General features: G+C 44.7%; 1 protein-coding gene and 1 pseudogene across 1 annotated transcript; both read left to right on the plus strand.

Moving 5' to 3' along the window:
- Positions 1-12,821, plus strand: part of LOC112072843 (trypsin-3-like) — a 15,719-nt pseudogene extending 2,898 nt beyond the window's left edge.
- Positions 12,822-15,860: 3,039 nt separating this feature from the next.
- LOC112072845 (hyaluronan synthase 1-like) lies at positions 15,861-19,036 on the plus strand. The gene is made up of 4 exons (XM_024140244.2): positions 15,861-16,566; positions 16,652-16,877; positions 17,065-17,197; positions 17,314-19,036. The coding sequence occupies exons 1-4, from the start codon at positions 15,874-15,876 to the stop codon at positions 17,987-17,989; spliced, it is 1,728 nt and encodes a 575-aa protein (XP_023996012.1). The 5' UTR covers positions 15,861-15,873; the 3' UTR covers positions 17,990-19,036.
- Positions 19,037-19,443: the final 407 nt, after the last annotated feature.

Consider the following 19,443-nt stretch of genomic DNA (forward strand, 5'->3'; position numbering starts at 1 on the left):
GGACTTCTTAATCAGAGGGCAAAATAGGGGACAGGTGTGAAAGAGTAAATGAGGTCGTTAGGAGAATGAGAAACAGCTGGGAGCAGGAACGGAACGATAGAGAGAGAGAGCGGGAGAGGGAGAGAGGGAGGAGGAGAGAGAGAGAGAGAGGAAAGAGGGAAAGAACCTAATAAGACCAGCAGAGGGAAGCACAGGGACAAGACATGATGATCAAAGACAAAACATGACAGTACCCCCCCACTCACCGAGCGCTCCTGGCGCCACTCGAGGAGGAACCCTGGCGGCAACGAAGGAAATCATCAATCAATGAACGGTCCAGCACGTCCGAGATGGAACCCAACTCCTCTCCTCAGGACCGTAACCCTCCCAATCCACTAAGTACTGGTGACCACGTCCCCGAGAACGCATGTCCATGATCTTCCGTACCTTGTAAATAGGAGCGCCCTCAACAAGGACGGGGGGGGGGGGGGAAGACGAACGGGGGCGCGAAGAAAAGGCTTGACACAAGAGACATGGAAGACAGGGTGGACGCGACGAAGATGTCGCGGAAGAAGCAGTCGCACAGCGACAGGATTGACGACCTGAGAGACACGGAACGGACCAATGAACCGCGGAGTCAACTTGCGAGAAGCTGTCGTAAGGGGAAGGTTACGAGTGGAAAGCCACACTCTCTGACCGCGACAATACCTAGGACTCTTAATCCTACGTTTATTGGCGGCTCTCACAGTCTGCGCCCTGTAACGGCAAAGTGCAGACCTGACCCTCCTCCAGGTGCGCTCACAACGTTGGACAAAAGCCTGAGCGGAGGGAACGCTGGACTCGGCGAGCTGGGACGAGAACAGAGGAGGCTGGTACCCAAGACTACTCTGAAACGGGGATAGCCCGGTAGCAGACGAAGGAAGCGAGTTGTGAGCGTACTCAGCCCAGGGGAGCTGTTCTGCCCAAGACGCAGGGTTTCGAAACGAAAGGCTGCGTAATATGCGACCAATCGACTGATTGGCCCTTTCTGCTTGACCGTTAGACTGGGGATGAAACCCGGAAGAGAGACTGACGGAAGCACCAATCAAACGACAGAACTCCCTCCAAAACTGTGACGTGAATTGCGGACCTCTGTCTGAAACGGCGTCTAACGGGAGGCCATGAATTCTGAACACATTCTCAATGATGATTTGTGCCGTCTCCTTAGCGGAAGGAAGCTTAGCGAGGGGAATGAAATGTGCCGCCTTAGAGAACCTATCGATAACCGTAAGAATCACAGTCTTCCCCGCAGACGAAGGCAGACCGGTAATAAAGTCTAAGGCGATGTGAGACCATGGTCGAGAAGGAATGGGAAGCGGTCTGAGACGACCGGCAGGAGGAGAGTTACCTGACTTAGTCTGCGCGCAGTCCGAACAAGCAGCCACGAAACGGCGCGTGTCCCGCTCCTGAGTAGGCCACAAAACCGCTGGCGAATAGAAGCAAGCGTACCCCGAACGCCGGGGTGGCCAGCTAACTTGGCAGAGTGAGCCACTGAAGAACAGCCAGACGAGTAGAGACAGGAACGAACAAAAGGTTACTAGGACAAGCCGCGGCGACGCAGTGTGAGTGAGTGCTTGCTTTACCTGTCTCTCAATTCCCAGACAGTCAACCCGACAACACGCCCTTCAGGGAGAATCCCTCGGGGTCGGTAGAAGCCACAGAAGAACTAAAGAGACGGGATAAGGCATCAGGCTTGGTGTTCTTATTTCCCGGACGATAGGAAATCACGAACTCGAAACGAGCGAAAAACAACGCCCAACGAGCTTGACGTGCATTAAGTCGTTTGGCAGAACGGATGTACTCAAGGTTCTTATGGTCAGTCCAAACGACAAAAGGGACGGTCGCCCCCTCCAACCACTGTCGCCATTCGCCTATGGCTAAGCGGATGGCGAGCAGTTCGCGGTTACCCACATCATAGTTGCGTTCCGATGGCGACAGGCGATGAGAAAAGTAAGCGCAAGGATGGACCTTATCGTCAGACTGGAAGCGCTGAGACAGAATGGCTCCCACGCCCACCTCTGAAGCGTCAACCTCGACAATGAATTGTTTAGTGACGTCAGGAGTAACAAGGATAGGGGCGGATGTAAAACGCTTCTTGAGGAGATCAAAAGCTCCCTGGGCGGAACCGGACCACTTAAAGCAAGTCTTGACAGAAGTCAGAGCTGTGAGAGGGGCAGCCACTTGACCGAAATTACGAATGAAACGCCGATAGAAATTAGCGAAACCGAGAAAGCGCTGCAACTCGACACGTGACTTAGGAACGGGCCAATCGCTGACAGCCTGGACCTTAGCGGGATCCATCTGAATGCCTTCAGCGGAAATAACAGAACCGAGAAATGTGACAGAGGAGACATGAAAGGCGCACTTCTCAGCCTTCACGTAGAGACAATTCTCTAAAAGGAGCTGGAGTACACGTCGAACGTGCTGAACATGAATCTCGAGTGACGGTGAAAAAATCAGGATATCGTCAAGGTAAACGAAAACAAAAATGTTCAGCATGTCTCTCAGTACATCATTAACTAATGCCTGAAAGACAGCTGGAGCATTAGCGAGACCGAACGGCAGAACCCGGTATTCAAAATGCCCTAACGGAGTGTTAAACGCCGTTTTCCACTCGTCCCCTCTCTGATGCGTACGAGATGGTAAGCGTTACGAAGGTCCAACTTAGTAAAGAACCTGGCTCCCTGCAAAATCTCGAAGGCTGACGACATAAGGGGAAGCGGATAACGATTCTTAACCGTTATGTCATTCAGCCCTCGATAATCCACGCAGGGGCGCAGAGTACCGTCCTTCTTCTTAACAAAGAAAAATCCCGCTCCGGCGGGAGAGGAAGAAGGCACCACGGTACCGGCGTCGAGAGAAACAGACAGATAATCCTCGAGAGCCTTACGTTCGGGAGCCGACAGAGAGTATAGTCTACCCCGAGGGGGAGTGGTCCCCGGAAGGAGATCAATACAACAATCATACGACCGGTGAGGAGAAGGGAGATGGCTCTGGACCGACTGAAGACCGTGCGCAGATCATGATATTCCTCCGGCACTCCTGTCAAATCACCAGGTTCCTCCTGAGTAGGGGACAGAAGACACAGGAGGGATAGCAGACATTAAACACTTCACATGACAAGAAACGTTCCAGGATAGGATAGAATTACTAGACCAATTAATAGAAGGATTATGACATACTAGCCAGGGATGACCCAAAACAACAGGTGTAAAAGGTGAACGAAAAATCAAAAAGGAAATGGTCTCACTGTGGTTACCAGATACTGTGAGGGTTAAAGGTAGTGTCTCACATCTGATACTGGGGAGAAGACTACCATCTAAGGCGAACATGGGCGTGGGCTTCCCTAACTGTCTGAGAGGAATGTCATGTTTCCGAGCCCATGCTTCGTCCATAAAACAACCCTCAGCCCCAGAGTCTATCAAGGCACTGCAGGAAGCAGCCGAACCGGTCCAGCGTAGATGGACCGACAAGGTCGTACAGGATCTTGATGGAGAGACCTGAGTAGTAGCGCTCACCAGTAGCCCTCCGCTTACTGATGAGCTCTGGCTTTTACTGGACATGACATGACAAAATGTCCAGCAGAACCGCAATAGAGGCAAAGGCGGTTGGTGATTCTCCGTTCCCTCTCCTTAGTCGAGATGCGAATACCTCCCAGCTGCATGGGCTCAGTCTCTGACCGGTGGGAGGAGATGGTTGAGATGCGGAGAGGGGAAACACCGTTAACGCGAGCTCTCTTCCACGAGCTCGGTGACGAAGATCTACCCGTCGTTCTATGCGGATGGCGAGTGCAAAAAGAGTCCACGCTGGAAGGAACCTCCCGGGAGAGAATCTCATCCTTAACCTCAGCGTGGAGTCCCTCCAGAAAACGAGCGAGCAACGCGGCTCGTTCCAGTCACTGGATGCAGCAAGAGTGCGAAACTCTATAGAGTAATCCGTTATGGATCGATCACCTTGACATAGGGAAGCCAGGGCCCTGGAAGCCTCCTTCCCAAAAACTGAACGATCAAAAACCCGTATCATCTCCTCTTTAAAGTTCTGATAAACGTTAGAACACTCAGCCCTTGCCTCCAGATAGCTGTGCCCCACTCCCAGCCCGACCAGTAAGGAGTGATATGACGTAAGCGATCCGAGCTCTCTCTCTTGAGTATGTGTTGGGCTGGAGAGAGAACACAATATCACACTGGGTGAGAAAGGAGCGACACTCAGTGGGCTGCCCAGAGTAACATGGTGGGTTATTAACCCTAGGTTCCGGAGACTCGGAAGACCAGGAAGTAGCTGGTGGCACGAGACGAAGACTCTGAAACTGTCCTGAGAGATCGGAGACCTGAGCGGACAGGGTCTCAACGGCATGACGAGCAGCAGACATTCCCGTGTGTGTGTGTGTGTGTGTGTGTGTGTGTGTGTGTGTGTGTGTGTGTGTGTGTGTGTGTGTGTGCGCGCATGTGCTGGTGTGGCTGTGTGCGCATGTGCACACGCGTGTGTCAACCTTTGCTTTGAGTCAGAGCAACACCCTCATTTGTGTGTGTGGGAGAACTCATGTCTCTTGTATCACTGGCTTTTTTCACTCATGCATAAGTATTCAGCATCTGCACATTTTGCCACAGGAGGGCTATCTGACACTGGGACATAAGCAATTCTTTCCGCCCTGCGGGGGACAGTTCAAAGCAATAAGGGAAATGATTCTCTGTTGATTTATCCTCAAGGAATGCACTGTTAAATCTGTGCCTATCTAATCTTGAGCTGGTCCAGATGTTACACTTCTGGTGGATTTCTTTGTACTGATGTCCGGACCAGATGAAATAATGTATTTAAGTCATATATTTTGCCTTTAAAATAACAACTTATCTCTCTGGTTATTATTGTTGGAAATATTATTCTAATTGATTGTTCTCTAGTCATTCTGTGCAGCTCTATAGCAAGTGGTTCAAAACGACAGTGTCTGGAGTGGATATTAATAGCTATACCTAAGCTATAATTTGAGGGAAGCTTTCGCAGACCATGTTTCGCCATACTTCTTGATTCACCAACCAAACTTGTAATTAGGCCGGGCTGCACAAATACCAATTTGGGCGTGTAAAACAACCAGTGGGAGTTTGAGGGGAACTCTGATTTTTTGGGTAGAGGTTGGGGGAGGGTGGTGAAATGTGGGGGAGGGAGGTGGGACTGGGGTTGGGGGTTTTATTATTCACAACAGCTGTATTGAGAGGGTGTGGCATCAACAAGAGACAGCCGAGCTAAATTCACGGTGTTATTGCCTAGCCCAAGGGTAGTGAAAAACTAATGACATAGCTCACAGCCATGTTGTGATCCACCCTGTGTGTTCGTAGCTGTCGAGGGGGGAAAATGTGGGCTCATTGCTTTTCTACATCTCCCAAATCTGTTTGTTGAGGGAGTGAAAGCATTACGGTGTCGCAGAGAGCTGCTGGAGCTCCCATAACATTCCAGTTGTCTTGTCTTGAAGACAGAGAGCCAACACACAGTGGGATTCTTCTGGTCCTATAACCGCCAACGTTTGTTGATCTAGTTGCGGTGCTGACTGGAAGTCAGGCTGTAGTGTCGTGTGGAGAAGTCAGGAATTTTGTTTTAGAGTCAAAATAATTGCCAAACTTCCCCTCACCGCACAAACCCGCTACGTTTTTCCCCAAAATTTCATCACACAAATAAAGAAAGAGCTGATCGTCACTACCCCAAACCACTTCCTTATATACAGTATGTCCCTACTTCCAACCACAATGCCAGGCCCCCTGGGCAGACCTAAGGGACACAGAATGATCAAACATGGCAGAGATTGACATCATACAAGATGACAGGGATATGTGCCACACAGATCTGTGGCAGAGGACCATCTGACAGTCTGTGTACCAGCAAATCTGGGAGAAAGGGGGGAGGGAGGGATGGATGGGTAGGGAGGGTTGGGAGGGTGAAACAGGAGGAGGAGGAGCGAGCCCCAAATGGTGAAGATGAAGAGGAGAATAAGGGTTGTTGTCCCTCGTTGGACTAAAAGTGCTGTGGAAAAAATGTGAGCAGCGGCGCTGGCCCACTGTCAAGGTCAATAGCCTCTTCGGGCAGCATAAGAGAGGACTGTGACATATTTCTTGCTGCTTTTCCCCTGCCTGTTGACCACATCCAGGGAGCTCTGTTTTGCAGAGCCTCAAGAAAGCGGGCATCTGGGTGACACATGGTACAGTGTGTACACCACTGTGTGCATTCCCATGTCGGGTGACTAAATAAGACTTTTTACACAGATTTTCACCTTTGCTATCAGAAGAGGAAAGCATTACTTCCTGCTTATTGCAAAATTGTGTAATTTTGCTGGTTGATTCTGGTTCTGGTTGATTCTGGTTGATTCTGGTGAAAGGTGATCCAACCAACCCAACTGTTGACAGAAACATGTTGTAATCTAAAGGCTGATAGAGCTATTTGACTGGCCCGAACAATATGCAGCTGTAGTTTTTCAGCTGTAGTTCTATTTTTTTATTTTCTATTCTGTATCGAAAATAATCCAGTTGAGAAACCATCCATCAATGTCAACATAGTCAAGGAGGAGAGGTCACAAAATACATTTCAATATACACAAAGTATGAATGAGGCATTATTCTCTGAGACATAAGATATGTGACAAAGAGCAAATGAAGAGAACAACTTGCCTGTGCTGGATGGGAGTGTGTTATATTTAAACCATAAGTGCATATAATCACAGGGTTTGGCTAAATGCACCCTGTTAAGTGCTGATGGCACACACCTTGGCACACACTGCAGTATACGTTTTGTCTACCTCTTACTTTCCTGAAGTAATTGACTCAGGAAAGATATTTTAGATATGTTAATAATACTATTTCAGAGGCATGTAAAGTGAGCTGGACTATATTCATGCAGGCTATTTTCTGTATCATCTCCAGCAAGCTTTAAAAATGTACATCTAAGGTTAGTTTGTTTGTTGAATTTTCTTCTATAATCTGTGATCATAAACCATCAACAAATAATGTGATTACATGTCAACAACATGTAATTGAATGTTAATTTGTGTTTGATCGATGAAACGTTCAGGAAACCACATTGTGAAATCCCATTGTGTCATGAAACGGACAAACTGTCCCTCCAAAAGAAGAACTTGTGTTTGTTTCTGTATGTCAACATGTCACTTATCTAAAATGAATGACGACTGCAGGAAGTCACAATGAAAGATTGCCAATTCACTAATCTCTCCCCTGAGGATGGAGCAACACTGTCCTACACTCAAGGGATGGAAAGGTACAATACCATCACCATCGTCAATAACATTATCATTCCACATACCACAGAGTTAACCCAAATGCTGTTTCATGATGAGTGTTTGATTTCATTCTGATTGGCAACGCGCTGCAGTTGAACATGATTGTTGTGGTCATGGAAATAGTATTGTAATATTGTTGTTTATTAGTCATCTCCTGCTCCACTCACAAGATAACATCATTTGACTGCTGTACAAAATCAATATATCGCTTGTCATATTCACATTGCAGTTTGTTACTCATTTCCAACTATTTGGTGACACTGAATGATGTACACTACCGTTCAAAAGTTTGGGGTCACTTGGAAATGTCCTTGTTTTTGAAAGAAAAGCAAATTTTTTGTCCATTAAAATAACATCAAATTTATCAGAAATACAATGGAGACATTGGTAATGGTGTAAATGACTGTTGTAGCTGGAAACAGCTTATTTTTAATGGAATATCTACATAGGCATACAGAGGCCCATTACCAGCAACCATCACTCCTGTGTTCCAATGGCACGTTGTGTTAGCTAATCCAAGTTTATCATTTTAAAAGGCTAATTGATCATAAGAAAACCCTTTTGCAATTATGTTAGCACAGCTGAGAACTATTGTGCTGATTAAAAAAGCAATACAACTGGCCTTCTTTAGACTCGTTGAGTATCTGGAGCATCAGCATTTGTGGGTTCGATTACAGGCTCAAAATGGCTAGAAACAAAGAACTTTCTTCTGAAACTCGTCAGTCTATTCTTGTTCTGAGAAATTAAGGCTATTCCATGTGAGAAATTGCCAAGAAACTGAAGATCTCATACAACGCTGTGTACTACTCCCTTCACAGAACAGTGCAAACGGTCTCTTACCAGAATAGAAAGAGGAGTGGGAGGCCCCGGTGCACAACTGAGCAAGAGGACAATTACATTGAGATAAAGAAAGTCCTTGTAACAGGTGAGATAAGAGGAGTGAAAAAAGAGAGAGGGGAGACACACTGATCCTGTCAGCAAAATAGACTGAAACAAGAACATGAAACTTCTCATTCTTCTGGTACTATAATACATAACTTAAGAAAGAATACATAACAGAATACGTAACATAAGAAATTGCTGGTTGATGTTAACACCGGATTCTGATGAAAAACCTAAGACGTCATTTAATCTCAATCAGACTTTTGTTTTATTTTTAATTTCCCTTTGAATTTTAGCTGCTCTTGAGGAGGACGACACGATTGTAGGAGGGTATGAGTGCAGGAAGAACTCTGTTCCCTACCAGGTGTTTCTGTACACAGGGTACAACTTCTGTGGAGGGATCCTCCTCTCTAGTGAATGGGTGCTCTCTGCTGCCCACTGCTACAAATCGTAAGTGCAGACTTCAGAGTTACTATGTGCTAGAGTATTTAAAAAATAATTAAATGTTTTTTTTACACTTTATTTTATTTTATGAACATTCTGGTGGTGTAGGCCTTAAAATCCACATTTAAACTAGAATGGTATGCTTTGCTCTTTGTAATATCATGTTTAACGGTTGAGTCCATTCGGATTTTAGACCACAACTGTTGTAGAACTGTTTGGATGAAATGGGTAAACTTTAACATACTGTCAATGGTGTATTGGAGGCGAAGTCAGGTGCAGGAGAGCAGAGTATAATGAACAGGCGCACTTTTATTAAAGTTCCAAAAAACGAGAGCACTACATAAATCAAACGCGCTCAAAAAAACAGAACATAAAAGTAAAGCACATAAACTAACACCACATAACATGAAACAATTACACACAAAACATGATGGGAAACAGAGGGTTAAATACAAGTAGATTGATTGGGGAAATGAAAACCAGGTGTGTATGGAAACAAGACAAGACAAATGGATATATGAAAAATGGAGCAGTGATGGCTAGAAAGCCGGTGACGTCGATCGCCGAACGCCGCCCGAACAAGGAGAGGAGCCGACTTCGGTGGAAGTCGTGACACATACAGCAAATCCAACAAATCCAACAGAGCCGCAGAAGCGGCAGAAGGAGCGGCCTCCTGGTCAGGCTCCGTAGACGTGCACATCTTCCACCACTCCCGAGTATACTACTCACCAATGTCCAGTCTCTTGACAACAAGGTAGATGAAATTCGAGCAAGGGTTGCCTTCCAGAGAGACATCAGAGATTGTAACATTATCTGTTTCACAGAAACATGGCTCTCTCGGGATATTCTCCATGCATCGCGCCAACAGAGATAAACACCTCTCTGGGAAGTGGAAGGGCGGGGGTGTATGCTTCATGATTAACGACTCATGGTGTAATCATAAGAACATACAGGAACTCAAGTCCTTCTGCTCACCCGACCTAGAATTCCTTACAATCAAATGCCGGCCATATTACCTCCCAAGAGAATTCTTGTCAGTTATTGTCACAGCTGTGTACATTCCCCCTCAAGCAGACACCAAGATGGCCCTCAAGGAACTTCACTGGACTCTATGTAAACTGGAAACCATATATCCTGAGGCTACATTTATTGTAGCTGGGGATTTTAAGACAGTAAATTTGAGAACAAGGCTACCTAAATTCCATCAGCATATTGATTGCACTACGTGCGGGGGTAATACACTCGATCACTGCTACTCTATCTTCCGCGATGCATACAAAGCCCTCCCCAGCCCTCCCTTCGGCAAATCTGACCATGACACCATCTAGCTCCTTCCGTCTTATAGGTAGAAACTCAAACAGGATGTACCAGTGACGAATTTCCGAATTTATGCTTCAAGATTGTTTTGATCACGTGGACTGGGATATGTTCCGGTCAGCCTCAGATAACAACATTGATTTGTACGCTGACTCGGTGAGTGAGTTTATAAAGAAATGCATTGGAGATGTTGTACCCACTGTGACTATTAAAACCTACCCTAACCAAAACCGTGGTTGGATGGCAGCATTTGCGCAAAACTGAAAGCGCGAACCACCGCATTTAACCATGGAAAAAGGTCTGGGAATATGGCTGAATATAAACAGTGTAGTTATTCCCTCCGCAAGGTAATCAAACAAGCAAAATGCCGGTACAGGGACAAAGTGGAGTCGCAATTCAACGGCTCAGACATGAGACGTATGTGGCAAGGTCTACAGGAAATCACGGACTACAAAAAGAAAACCAGCCACGTCACAGAAACCGACATCACACTTCCAGACAAACTAAACACCTTCTTTGCCCGCTTTGAGAAAAATACAGTGCCACCTTCATGGCCCGCTAACAAGGACTGCGCTCCCCCTTCTCCGTGGCCGATGTGAATAAAACATTTAAACGTGTTAATCCTCGCAAGGCTGCTGGCCCAGACGGCATCCCTAGCCGCGTCCTCAGAGCATGAGCAGACCAGCTGGCTGGTGTGTTTACGTAAATATTCAATCTCTTCCTATCCCAGTCTGCTGTCCCCACATGCTTCAAGATGGCCACCATTTTTCCTGTACCCAAGAAGGCAAAGGTAACTGAACTAAATGACTACCGCCCCGTAGCACTCACTTCTGCCATCATGAAGTGCTTTGAGAGACTAGTCAAGGATCATATCATCCTCATTTTACCGGCCACCCTAGGCCCACTTCAGTTTGCATACCGCCCCAACAGGTCCACAGACTATGCAGTCGCCATCACGTTGCACACTGCCCTATCCCATCTGGACAAGAGGAATACCTATGTAAGAATGCTGTTCATTGACTACAGCTCAGCATTCAACACCATAGTACCCTTCAAGCTCATCATCAAGCTTGAGGCCCTGGAATGCTGGGAACGAGAGACTGAAAAACAGCTATCACTAACTCAGAGAGGCTGCTGCCTACATTGAGACCCAAGCACTGGACACTTTAATAAATGGATCACTAGTCACTTTAAACAAAGCCACTTTAATAATGTTTACATATCTTACATTACTCATATCGAATGTATATACTGTATTTTATACCATATATTGCACCTTGCTTATGCCGCTCGGCCATCTCTAATCCATATATTTATATGTACATATTCTGATTCACCCTTTTAGATTTGTGTGTATTAGGTAGTTGTTGGGAAATTGTTAAATTACTTGTTAGATATTACTGCACTGTAGGAACTAGAAGAACAAGCATTTCGCTACACTCGCATTACCATCTGCTAACCATGTGTATGTGACCAATACAATTTTATTTTATTTTTGAATAGATTTTTAGTGCAGGACCCTCCTTCCCCTCCAACAACCACAGTATAATCTCCTTTCTGGCTATAACCCTGCAGGTTGCCATTGGAGGTCTGTCTGGGGGAGCACAACATCAAGGAGCCTGAGYACACMGAGCAGCACATCATGTCTGCCCGGTTCATCCGCCACCCAGACTACAACTCCGGTACCCAGGATAGTGACATCGCGCTGATCAAGCTAAGCCAGCCTGCCACCCTCAACAGCTATGTGAGCCCTGTGGCRCTCCCCACTAAGTGTGGCACTGCTGGAACTATGTGCCAGGTCTCTGGCTGGGGAGCCTTCGTGCCAGCAACGAAGGCTGTGAGTGGAATTTGTGTTTCAAGTTTCAAGTTTTATTAGTCGTATGTATGGGATACACATGTTATACACCATCCAATGAAATGCTTACTTTCAGGTTCCTTCTCGACAATGCAACAACAATAAGAAATAAGAAAATATAATAATACAAACATTTGTGCGTGTGTGTGCGCGCTTGTGTTTGTGTGTATTTGTGCGTGGGTGTTTGTGTGGGTGTGAAAAACAGCTGCGTCTATTACCCCAGGTGACCTACTTGCCCAGTGTGTACAGTACCTGATTAGATATCATGCTGCCTTGGTTAGAAATGGTTAACAGCTGAGGACAACAGCTATTTTAGAGTGTCTTTTAAGAAATCAAGTTTTCCACTTCTGATTTTTTTCAAATGGAAAGTTTTAATGCCTTGTTACATGTCAATCAAATTCAATCAAATGTATTAATAAAGCCCTTTTTACATCAGCCGATGTCACAAAGTGCTATACAGAAACCCAGCCTGAAACCCCAAACAGCAAGCAATAAAGATGTAGAAGCACATGTCTGTGTCTTTTCTTGCTCCCTCTTACTTTCTTTGGTGTTCTGTTCCAGTGAGGTACCCTGACACACTGCAGTATGTGGAGGTCCCCCTTCTGACTGGTAACACCTGCCTGGAAGCCTATTTCTTCCAGATGACTGAGAACATGATCTGTGATCATGGAGGGAGGCAAGGACTCCTGCCAGGTAACTGACAGAATAGACCTGTACTGTACTTCTTCATATTTTACTTTCGTGTTTTCACAGTTTTTACCATGATGCAATCACACTGATCTCTGGTTATATATTTTCTTGTCTCTCTTCATCTTGCTCTGTCACTGAATCTCTCTATCTTGTCCTGTCACTCTGGCTTGTTGCGCTCTCTCTTTCTTTATCTCTCCCCCCCACCTCTCAGGGTGACTCTGGTGCTCCTCTGGTGTGTGATGGGGAGTTGCAGGGTGTGCTCTCAGGAAGAAGCCTGGCGTCTACACCAAAGTCTGCAACTACGTGTCATGGATCCAAAACACCATGGCATCTGGCTAATTAGCAAAGGCTGGTCCTGATGTCATGGAATTAACAATTTGAACTGACAATATCAAATAAAGTGTGTCTGTTTATTGAATGGTTTATCGTGTGGTCTGTGTTGAGTGACATCATAGGGTTGACATATGAGAGGATTTGAAAAATTCAGATAAGAATTTGAGCTATCGTGAAGGCGCTAGCTTGAGGGTACAAGAGGTAAAAACTGAACACTTGGCTCCCTCTGCTAGCTATACCCTGATCAATCTTAAGCGATAATCAAAAAACATGACCAAATCATGTCTAGCAAAGAGAAGCAAAGAATATATATTCTATTTAGACTATGGTCTTAGTCAGTCTTCCAGTGTGGGAATATTCTCATAATACGGTAGAATACCCAGATTTGCCAAGTCCGCCCACCATCCAAAATACCACACCCTTCACCATGACGTCATAGTCACCAGGCCAAGGGCTCTGTTGGCCCTGTGGCCTGAGGCATCCTATTTGGGTCTGACCTGAGGCGTGTGGATTTGTTCACAACAGTGCCGGTGGCTATGGGTGTGGGCCTTCAACGATCTCGTCATCAGATTTCTATGTCCCTAAAGATGTAGTCAGGGTAAATAAAGTAGAATGGACAGCTAGGCAGTGGTGTAAAGTACTTAAGTAATTTTTTGGATATCTGTACTTTACATTACTATTAATATTTTTTAACTATTCAACTTTTACTTTTGTTTCACTACATTCCTAAAGAAAATAAGTTACTTTATCCTCCATACATTTTCCCTGACACCCAAAAGTACTTGTTACATTTTGAATGCTTAGCAGGACAGGAACATAGTCCATTTCAAGCACTTATCAAGAGAACATCCCTGGCCATCCCTTCTGTCTCTGATCTGGCGGACTGACTAAACACAAATGCTTCGTTTGTAAATTATGTCTGAGTGTTGTAGTGTGCCCCTGGCTATCCGTAAATAAAATAAAATCATGCCGGCTTGTTTGCTTAATATGAGGAATTTGAAATTATTTATTATTTTACTTTTGATACTTAAGTATATTTAAAACCAAATACTTTTAGACTTTAACTCAAGTAGTATTTTACCGGGTGACTTGCACTTTTATTTGAGTCATTATTTTCTATTAAGGTACTATATCTTTACTTTTACTCAAGTATGACAATTAGGTACTTTATACACCACTGCAGCTAGGTCTTTCGAGGTCATCGATATTAAACCTGCCAAAATACATATGGTAGTGGTTCTCAAGTTATTTGCTCTCTGAGGCTGTTGGCGTTTCCTGGTGACCCATGCAAAACCACAAACAAAACCAATATATTTGGGGTCTGCAACCCAAGGAGAGTTAGCGGTGATTAACCATTGGGTCCTGAGTTCCAAACCACCATTTTGGAAACAAGGCAATGTCAAATACTCCCATGGTTTTACTGTAGTATGTTCAGCCTTTTTACCAAGGAATATGCATGACTGAGGCAGTATTATAGTATGTCATGTTTCACTGTCACTGAACCAAAACAAAGACCCTCAGGTTGATCCATGAGATAAGATATGGTCATATGGTCATAAACACTGCTTGATGTGCCCGTTTCTATGCAACATTCATGTGTGGTGGTGGATATACATTTGTTAGCCTTGTGACTGACATTGCCTGACAATGTTCAGTACCAGAGAAAGGATGCGGGGTTAGTATAGTGCCACCAGAGGGCATCCTTCAACTTCTTGACAGATCAGGGCAGTGACTGGTCAGGGACAAGGTAGTTGTGATGCAATATTCCTCAATGGAAATGTATGGTGGAGATGAGAGTAGTGATATTTCCCACACTTTTAGTTGATCTTGTATAAGGGGTTTGTGCCATATGTGAATTGTGCTGTTATGTATTTATTGTCGAATCCAAATGCCACAAGTTCCCTATGGGAAAAATTTAGTAGGATATTCTATTTTATTGTACTCTATTCTATTCAATAGTCAAGTGAATAATATCTAAATGCCTGTATTCAAACAAATTAACTGTAAATAAGTAGCCTACAATTGATCAAGATCAATCTTTTTTTTGTCGACAACACAAACAGATAGCGTAAAACAAAATAAGAGTTTAATTTTCAGGATTACTGTGGTCATTATGGAGGTTTACTCTGTATTAGATCCATTTTACAAAAGGTATATATTTGACAGCGCGACATATTTGAGTCAAAATTGTAATGATTAGAAATGTACAAAATGGTGCATTCCTGAATGAAATCCAACATACGGATTTTCCTATAAAATGGACGCACATAACAAATTTTACTGGAGTAAATCTAATCCCTGTTGATTTATATTTGGCGAATTCACTATGGACCTATTTTCTACTTTGACGCAGCACGTGCTGACTCACAAGCCCAGTATTAAGGGCGTTATACCTATGATGGTTTGCTTTGGGCCACTGTATGTGCGCTCACATCTGGCAGCATCTGGAGTAAGCGTGTTTCTCAAGTTTATAAAGTAATCCAACTTCACGCAAATTGCCAGAGTAGAGAGAGAGTAGGAGACAGAGAGGAAGGGGCATTTCCAGAGTGGAGTAATTTGGCACCAAAGGCAGGTAAGGCTATACATTTTAAATTGAAATGTTTTTTATTTATTTTTTACCATTAGAAATACATTTTCGTTTTGCGGTACATTGTCTACGTCACAAAGAAACAAGGTAACTTCTTGATGACATCTTTGGAAGATTGATGGGTCAAATAAAAACAAATATATATATATTTTTTCATGATAACGCTTTTGTGGTAGGATGTCTTTGGTATTTATAGTTATCTGGAACTTACTTGACATAATGATGCCCAACAATTGTTTTGTATCTTATAATAAGCAATCCTAAAGGTTAAAATCAAAATCAAATACATTTTGTAGACCCGTATTGTTGACATAATAATACTTGAAATAATGATTAGCCTTTTTCAATCAATTCACTTAATTCAATAGATGAAATCTAATCTTTCATTTAGCCTATTTGTTCATGTTTCAATGTATTTATCTTCAATGTTCATCTTCATTGATTGACAACAGGTATCTAAAGGGGGAAAAAATGGAACTGAAACCGTTACTAAGGCGAGTGGGCTCGATAGTCCGTGCCATCCTGACATTCCTCTTTGCCCTGGTGGTGCTGGGGGTGATGGTGTGGGCCTACGTCCAGGGCTTCCAGCTGGCCACCTCCCCGTACGGCATCATCTCCTTTGGCTTCTATGGCCTCCTGCTGGGGCTCCACGTCCTGGTCCAGAGCTTTTTCGCCTTCGTGGAGCACCGCCGCATGAGGGACCGAAGCAAGGCCTGCACATTCACCAAGACCATCGGTTTCACTATCTCAGCCTACCAGGAGGACCCAGAATACCTGCGCGAGTGCCTCAACTCCATTCGGGCCCTCAAGTACCCTCCAGAGCTGCTGCGGGTCATCATGGTGGTGGATGGGAACTCAGAGGACGACCTCTACATGCTGGAGATGTTCAGGGAGGTGTTTGCAGACCAGGACCCTGGCTGTTACGTGTGGAGGAATAACTACCACACGTGGGACCCCACCCAGACCCAGGAGGGGGGCATCCTCGAGGTGATAGGCCCCGCCGGGGATGCTAGTTATGGGCTGGGAGAGGACCCCCAGAGGAGGGAGGTGGAGGATCTGATCAACAGCAGGAGGTGTGTGTGCATCATGCAGAAGTGGGGTGGAAAGAGGGAGGTGATGTACACAGCGTTCAAGGCACTGGGACTGTCGGTGGACTACATACAGGTGAGGAGTTTACTTACATCTCTTTGTTTGGCTCTTGAGATTAGGGAAATACTGTATTTAATCTCGCTCTCTCTCTCTCCTCCAGGTGTGTGACTCTGACACCAAGCTAGACCCCCTGGCTACGGTGGAGCTGTGTAAGGTTCTGGAGAGCAACCAGAAGTACGGGGCMGTGGGAGGAGARGTGATGATCCTCAACCTCAAGGAGTCCTACATCAGCTTCATGAGCAGCCTGCGCTACTGGATGGCGTTCAACATTGAGAGGTCCTGCCAGTCCTTCTTCAACTGTGTCTCCTGCATCAGCGGCCCATTGGGTAAGGAAATTACACTTTCCTGTGACCGCGATAAACATAGTCATAACCTTGCTTTTCTTCTTTATGTTACTGGTAGTCATGTAATATTACTATGTTATTTGTATTCATTAACATAACTAGTGATACAATTTGAATGTACATGCATGTAAACTGCAGTACTATAACATAGATTTGGTTTCATCCTCAGGTCTGTACAGGAATGACCTCCTCCAGCAGTTCTTAGAGTCCTGGTACAACCAGAAGTTCCTGGGGACTCACTGCACATTTGGGGATGACAGACATCTCACCAACCGCATGCTCAGCATGGGCTATGCCACCAAGTGAGTATACATTTCTTCACAAATACTCCTCATACYCAAAWAAACTGAAWCACAACACTTTACTGGAGATAAGATAATAATAGACTCATTCATCATCATCCATCCTCTGCTCTCAGATACACGGCCCGCTCCAAGTGCTACACGGAGACGCCAGGCCAGTTCCTCCGGTGGCTCAACCAGCAGACACGCTGGACCAAGTCTTACTTTCGCGAGTGGCTCTACAACGCCATGTGGTGGCACAAGCACCACCTGTGGATGACCTACGAGTCCATCGTCTCTGGTGTCTTCCCCTTCTTCGTRACGGCCACCATCATCCAGCTGTTCTGGARAGGCACRCTGTGGGARATCCTCTGGGTCCTCTGCTGCATCCAGCTCATCGGCCTGATCAAGGCGGCCTATGCCTGCATCCTGCGCCGCGACCTGGTCATGGTGTTCATGTCCCTCTACTCTGCCCTCTACATGACCAGCCTGCTGCCCGCCAAGTACTTTGCCATCATCACCATGAACAAGAGCAGCTGGGGCACGTCGGGCCGCCGCAAGATGGTTGGGAACTACATCCCCCTGCTGCCTCTGTCGGTGTGGGCGGCCATCTTGCTGGGCGGGTCCTGCTACACCATCTACAAGGAGAGCCAGAAGGGCTGGTTCACGCCGGCTAAGGTACTAGAGACCAGGTTTCTGATCTACGGCTGTGTGGCGTACGTCTGCTACTGGTTCCTCATGATCTTCCTCTACTGGGTGTGGTTCCGCAGGCTGTGTAGGAAACGCTCCCAAAGTTATGACGTTAGCATATAGGGACAGTTTCTATACAAGAGAAAAAAGACTGGATATTTAGTATTTATTTAATGTTTTGTACATCAAAGATTTTTCATTTATTTATTTAATCTTGTGCTACAGTAGCTGTTTGTGAACAGATAACCTTTATACAGCTGCTAAATCAACTGAACCATAGAATATATAAATGTATATAATGTACTGTATATGAGAACAATTACCTAGACTCTGGGAAGCTTCATCTAGAATAGTGTCAAAGATGAGAATATATTGTTGATAACTACAGTTTGCTGTGCTACTGAAGATGGAGAAAGGAGTTGTTAGTTGTTAAGTGAGTGAATATTTGACATTCAGTTGTCTTTACACATACTTTATAACTGAAACTGCATATGGAAGCAATATAGTATACCTCTCAGGAGTCCTCTCAGCAGTTGATGATAAGACTAATAATCTATTCTAGATGGCCCTTGATTTGCTGTTGCTTATTTCTACTGACTGCCTAACAAACGAAGTGTTACATTTATTTAATATAAGGATTTGTAATCTCTCTTGAGCACAACATGATTGAACTGTTATTAGATCACGCTGTATGTGACTTGATATGTGCCTTACAGAACAAAATACCATATCAGACATAGTAGCTTTTCTTTGTTTTTAAATATACTTCTCTCAATAATGCACTGGAAATTGGACTGGATTTTAATCAGAGTTTTCTTTTAAACATTACCTTGGAAGAAAACTAGCAAAATGTCTTGTGGTTCTAAGTGAAAATATTTATTTCAGTGTAAATAATAGTGACAGACTCCGTAGGAAGACAATTAGACAATCATACATGTGATATCCACTCCCAGGGATGCTTTGTGAAGCCCTGTGAGATAGACGGACAATGGTTCTGCTGTCATGTTGAGTATAAACATGAGAGATGCACCTGGCTCGGTTTGAACTGAACTGACTGAGCACATCGGTATAGATTGTTTATGCACATTTTTCATTGTATGTGATGATTTCCTCTGTCATATTACTTTACAAATGTGAATGAATGTATGTATGTTTGGGGATTTTGATAAAAATGAGAAAATAAAAATTAAGTATTTTATGAAAAGAATGAAGTACAGTAGCCTACTGTTGATTTATTGAGGAGGGATTGTTTTGGCTACCACACCCATCTCTCAATGATCCTATCAATCTAGGATGTTGAAATCGGTGTCTTAATGGTTGCTTCATCTGACTCCACTGTCAATGCTAACTATACCCCTGATTTCCCTGACAGTTGATGGGTAAGGTAACCATTGTGGTCAGAAGGGAAGAAAAATAGTAATTCCAATGATTTTTATAACCCATAATCTACCATCCTTTGCTGTAGCCCCTAATACTGGCCCCTAGCTTGCAATGGAAGGTCTGCATGATGTACTATCCACAAATGGTTCTGTTGACTGTAGGAAAAACGTGACATTTCCATTGAACAACACATGATA

The sequence above is a fragment of the Salvelinus sp. IW2-2015 genome, unplaced genomic scaffold (genome assembly GCF_002910315.2).
Source record: "Salvelinus sp. IW2-2015 unplaced genomic scaffold, ASM291031v2 Un_scaffold2058, whole genome shotgun sequence".
Taxonomy (NCBI): Eukaryota; Metazoa; Chordata; class Actinopteri; order Salmoniformes; family Salmonidae; genus Salvelinus; species Salvelinus sp. IW2-2015.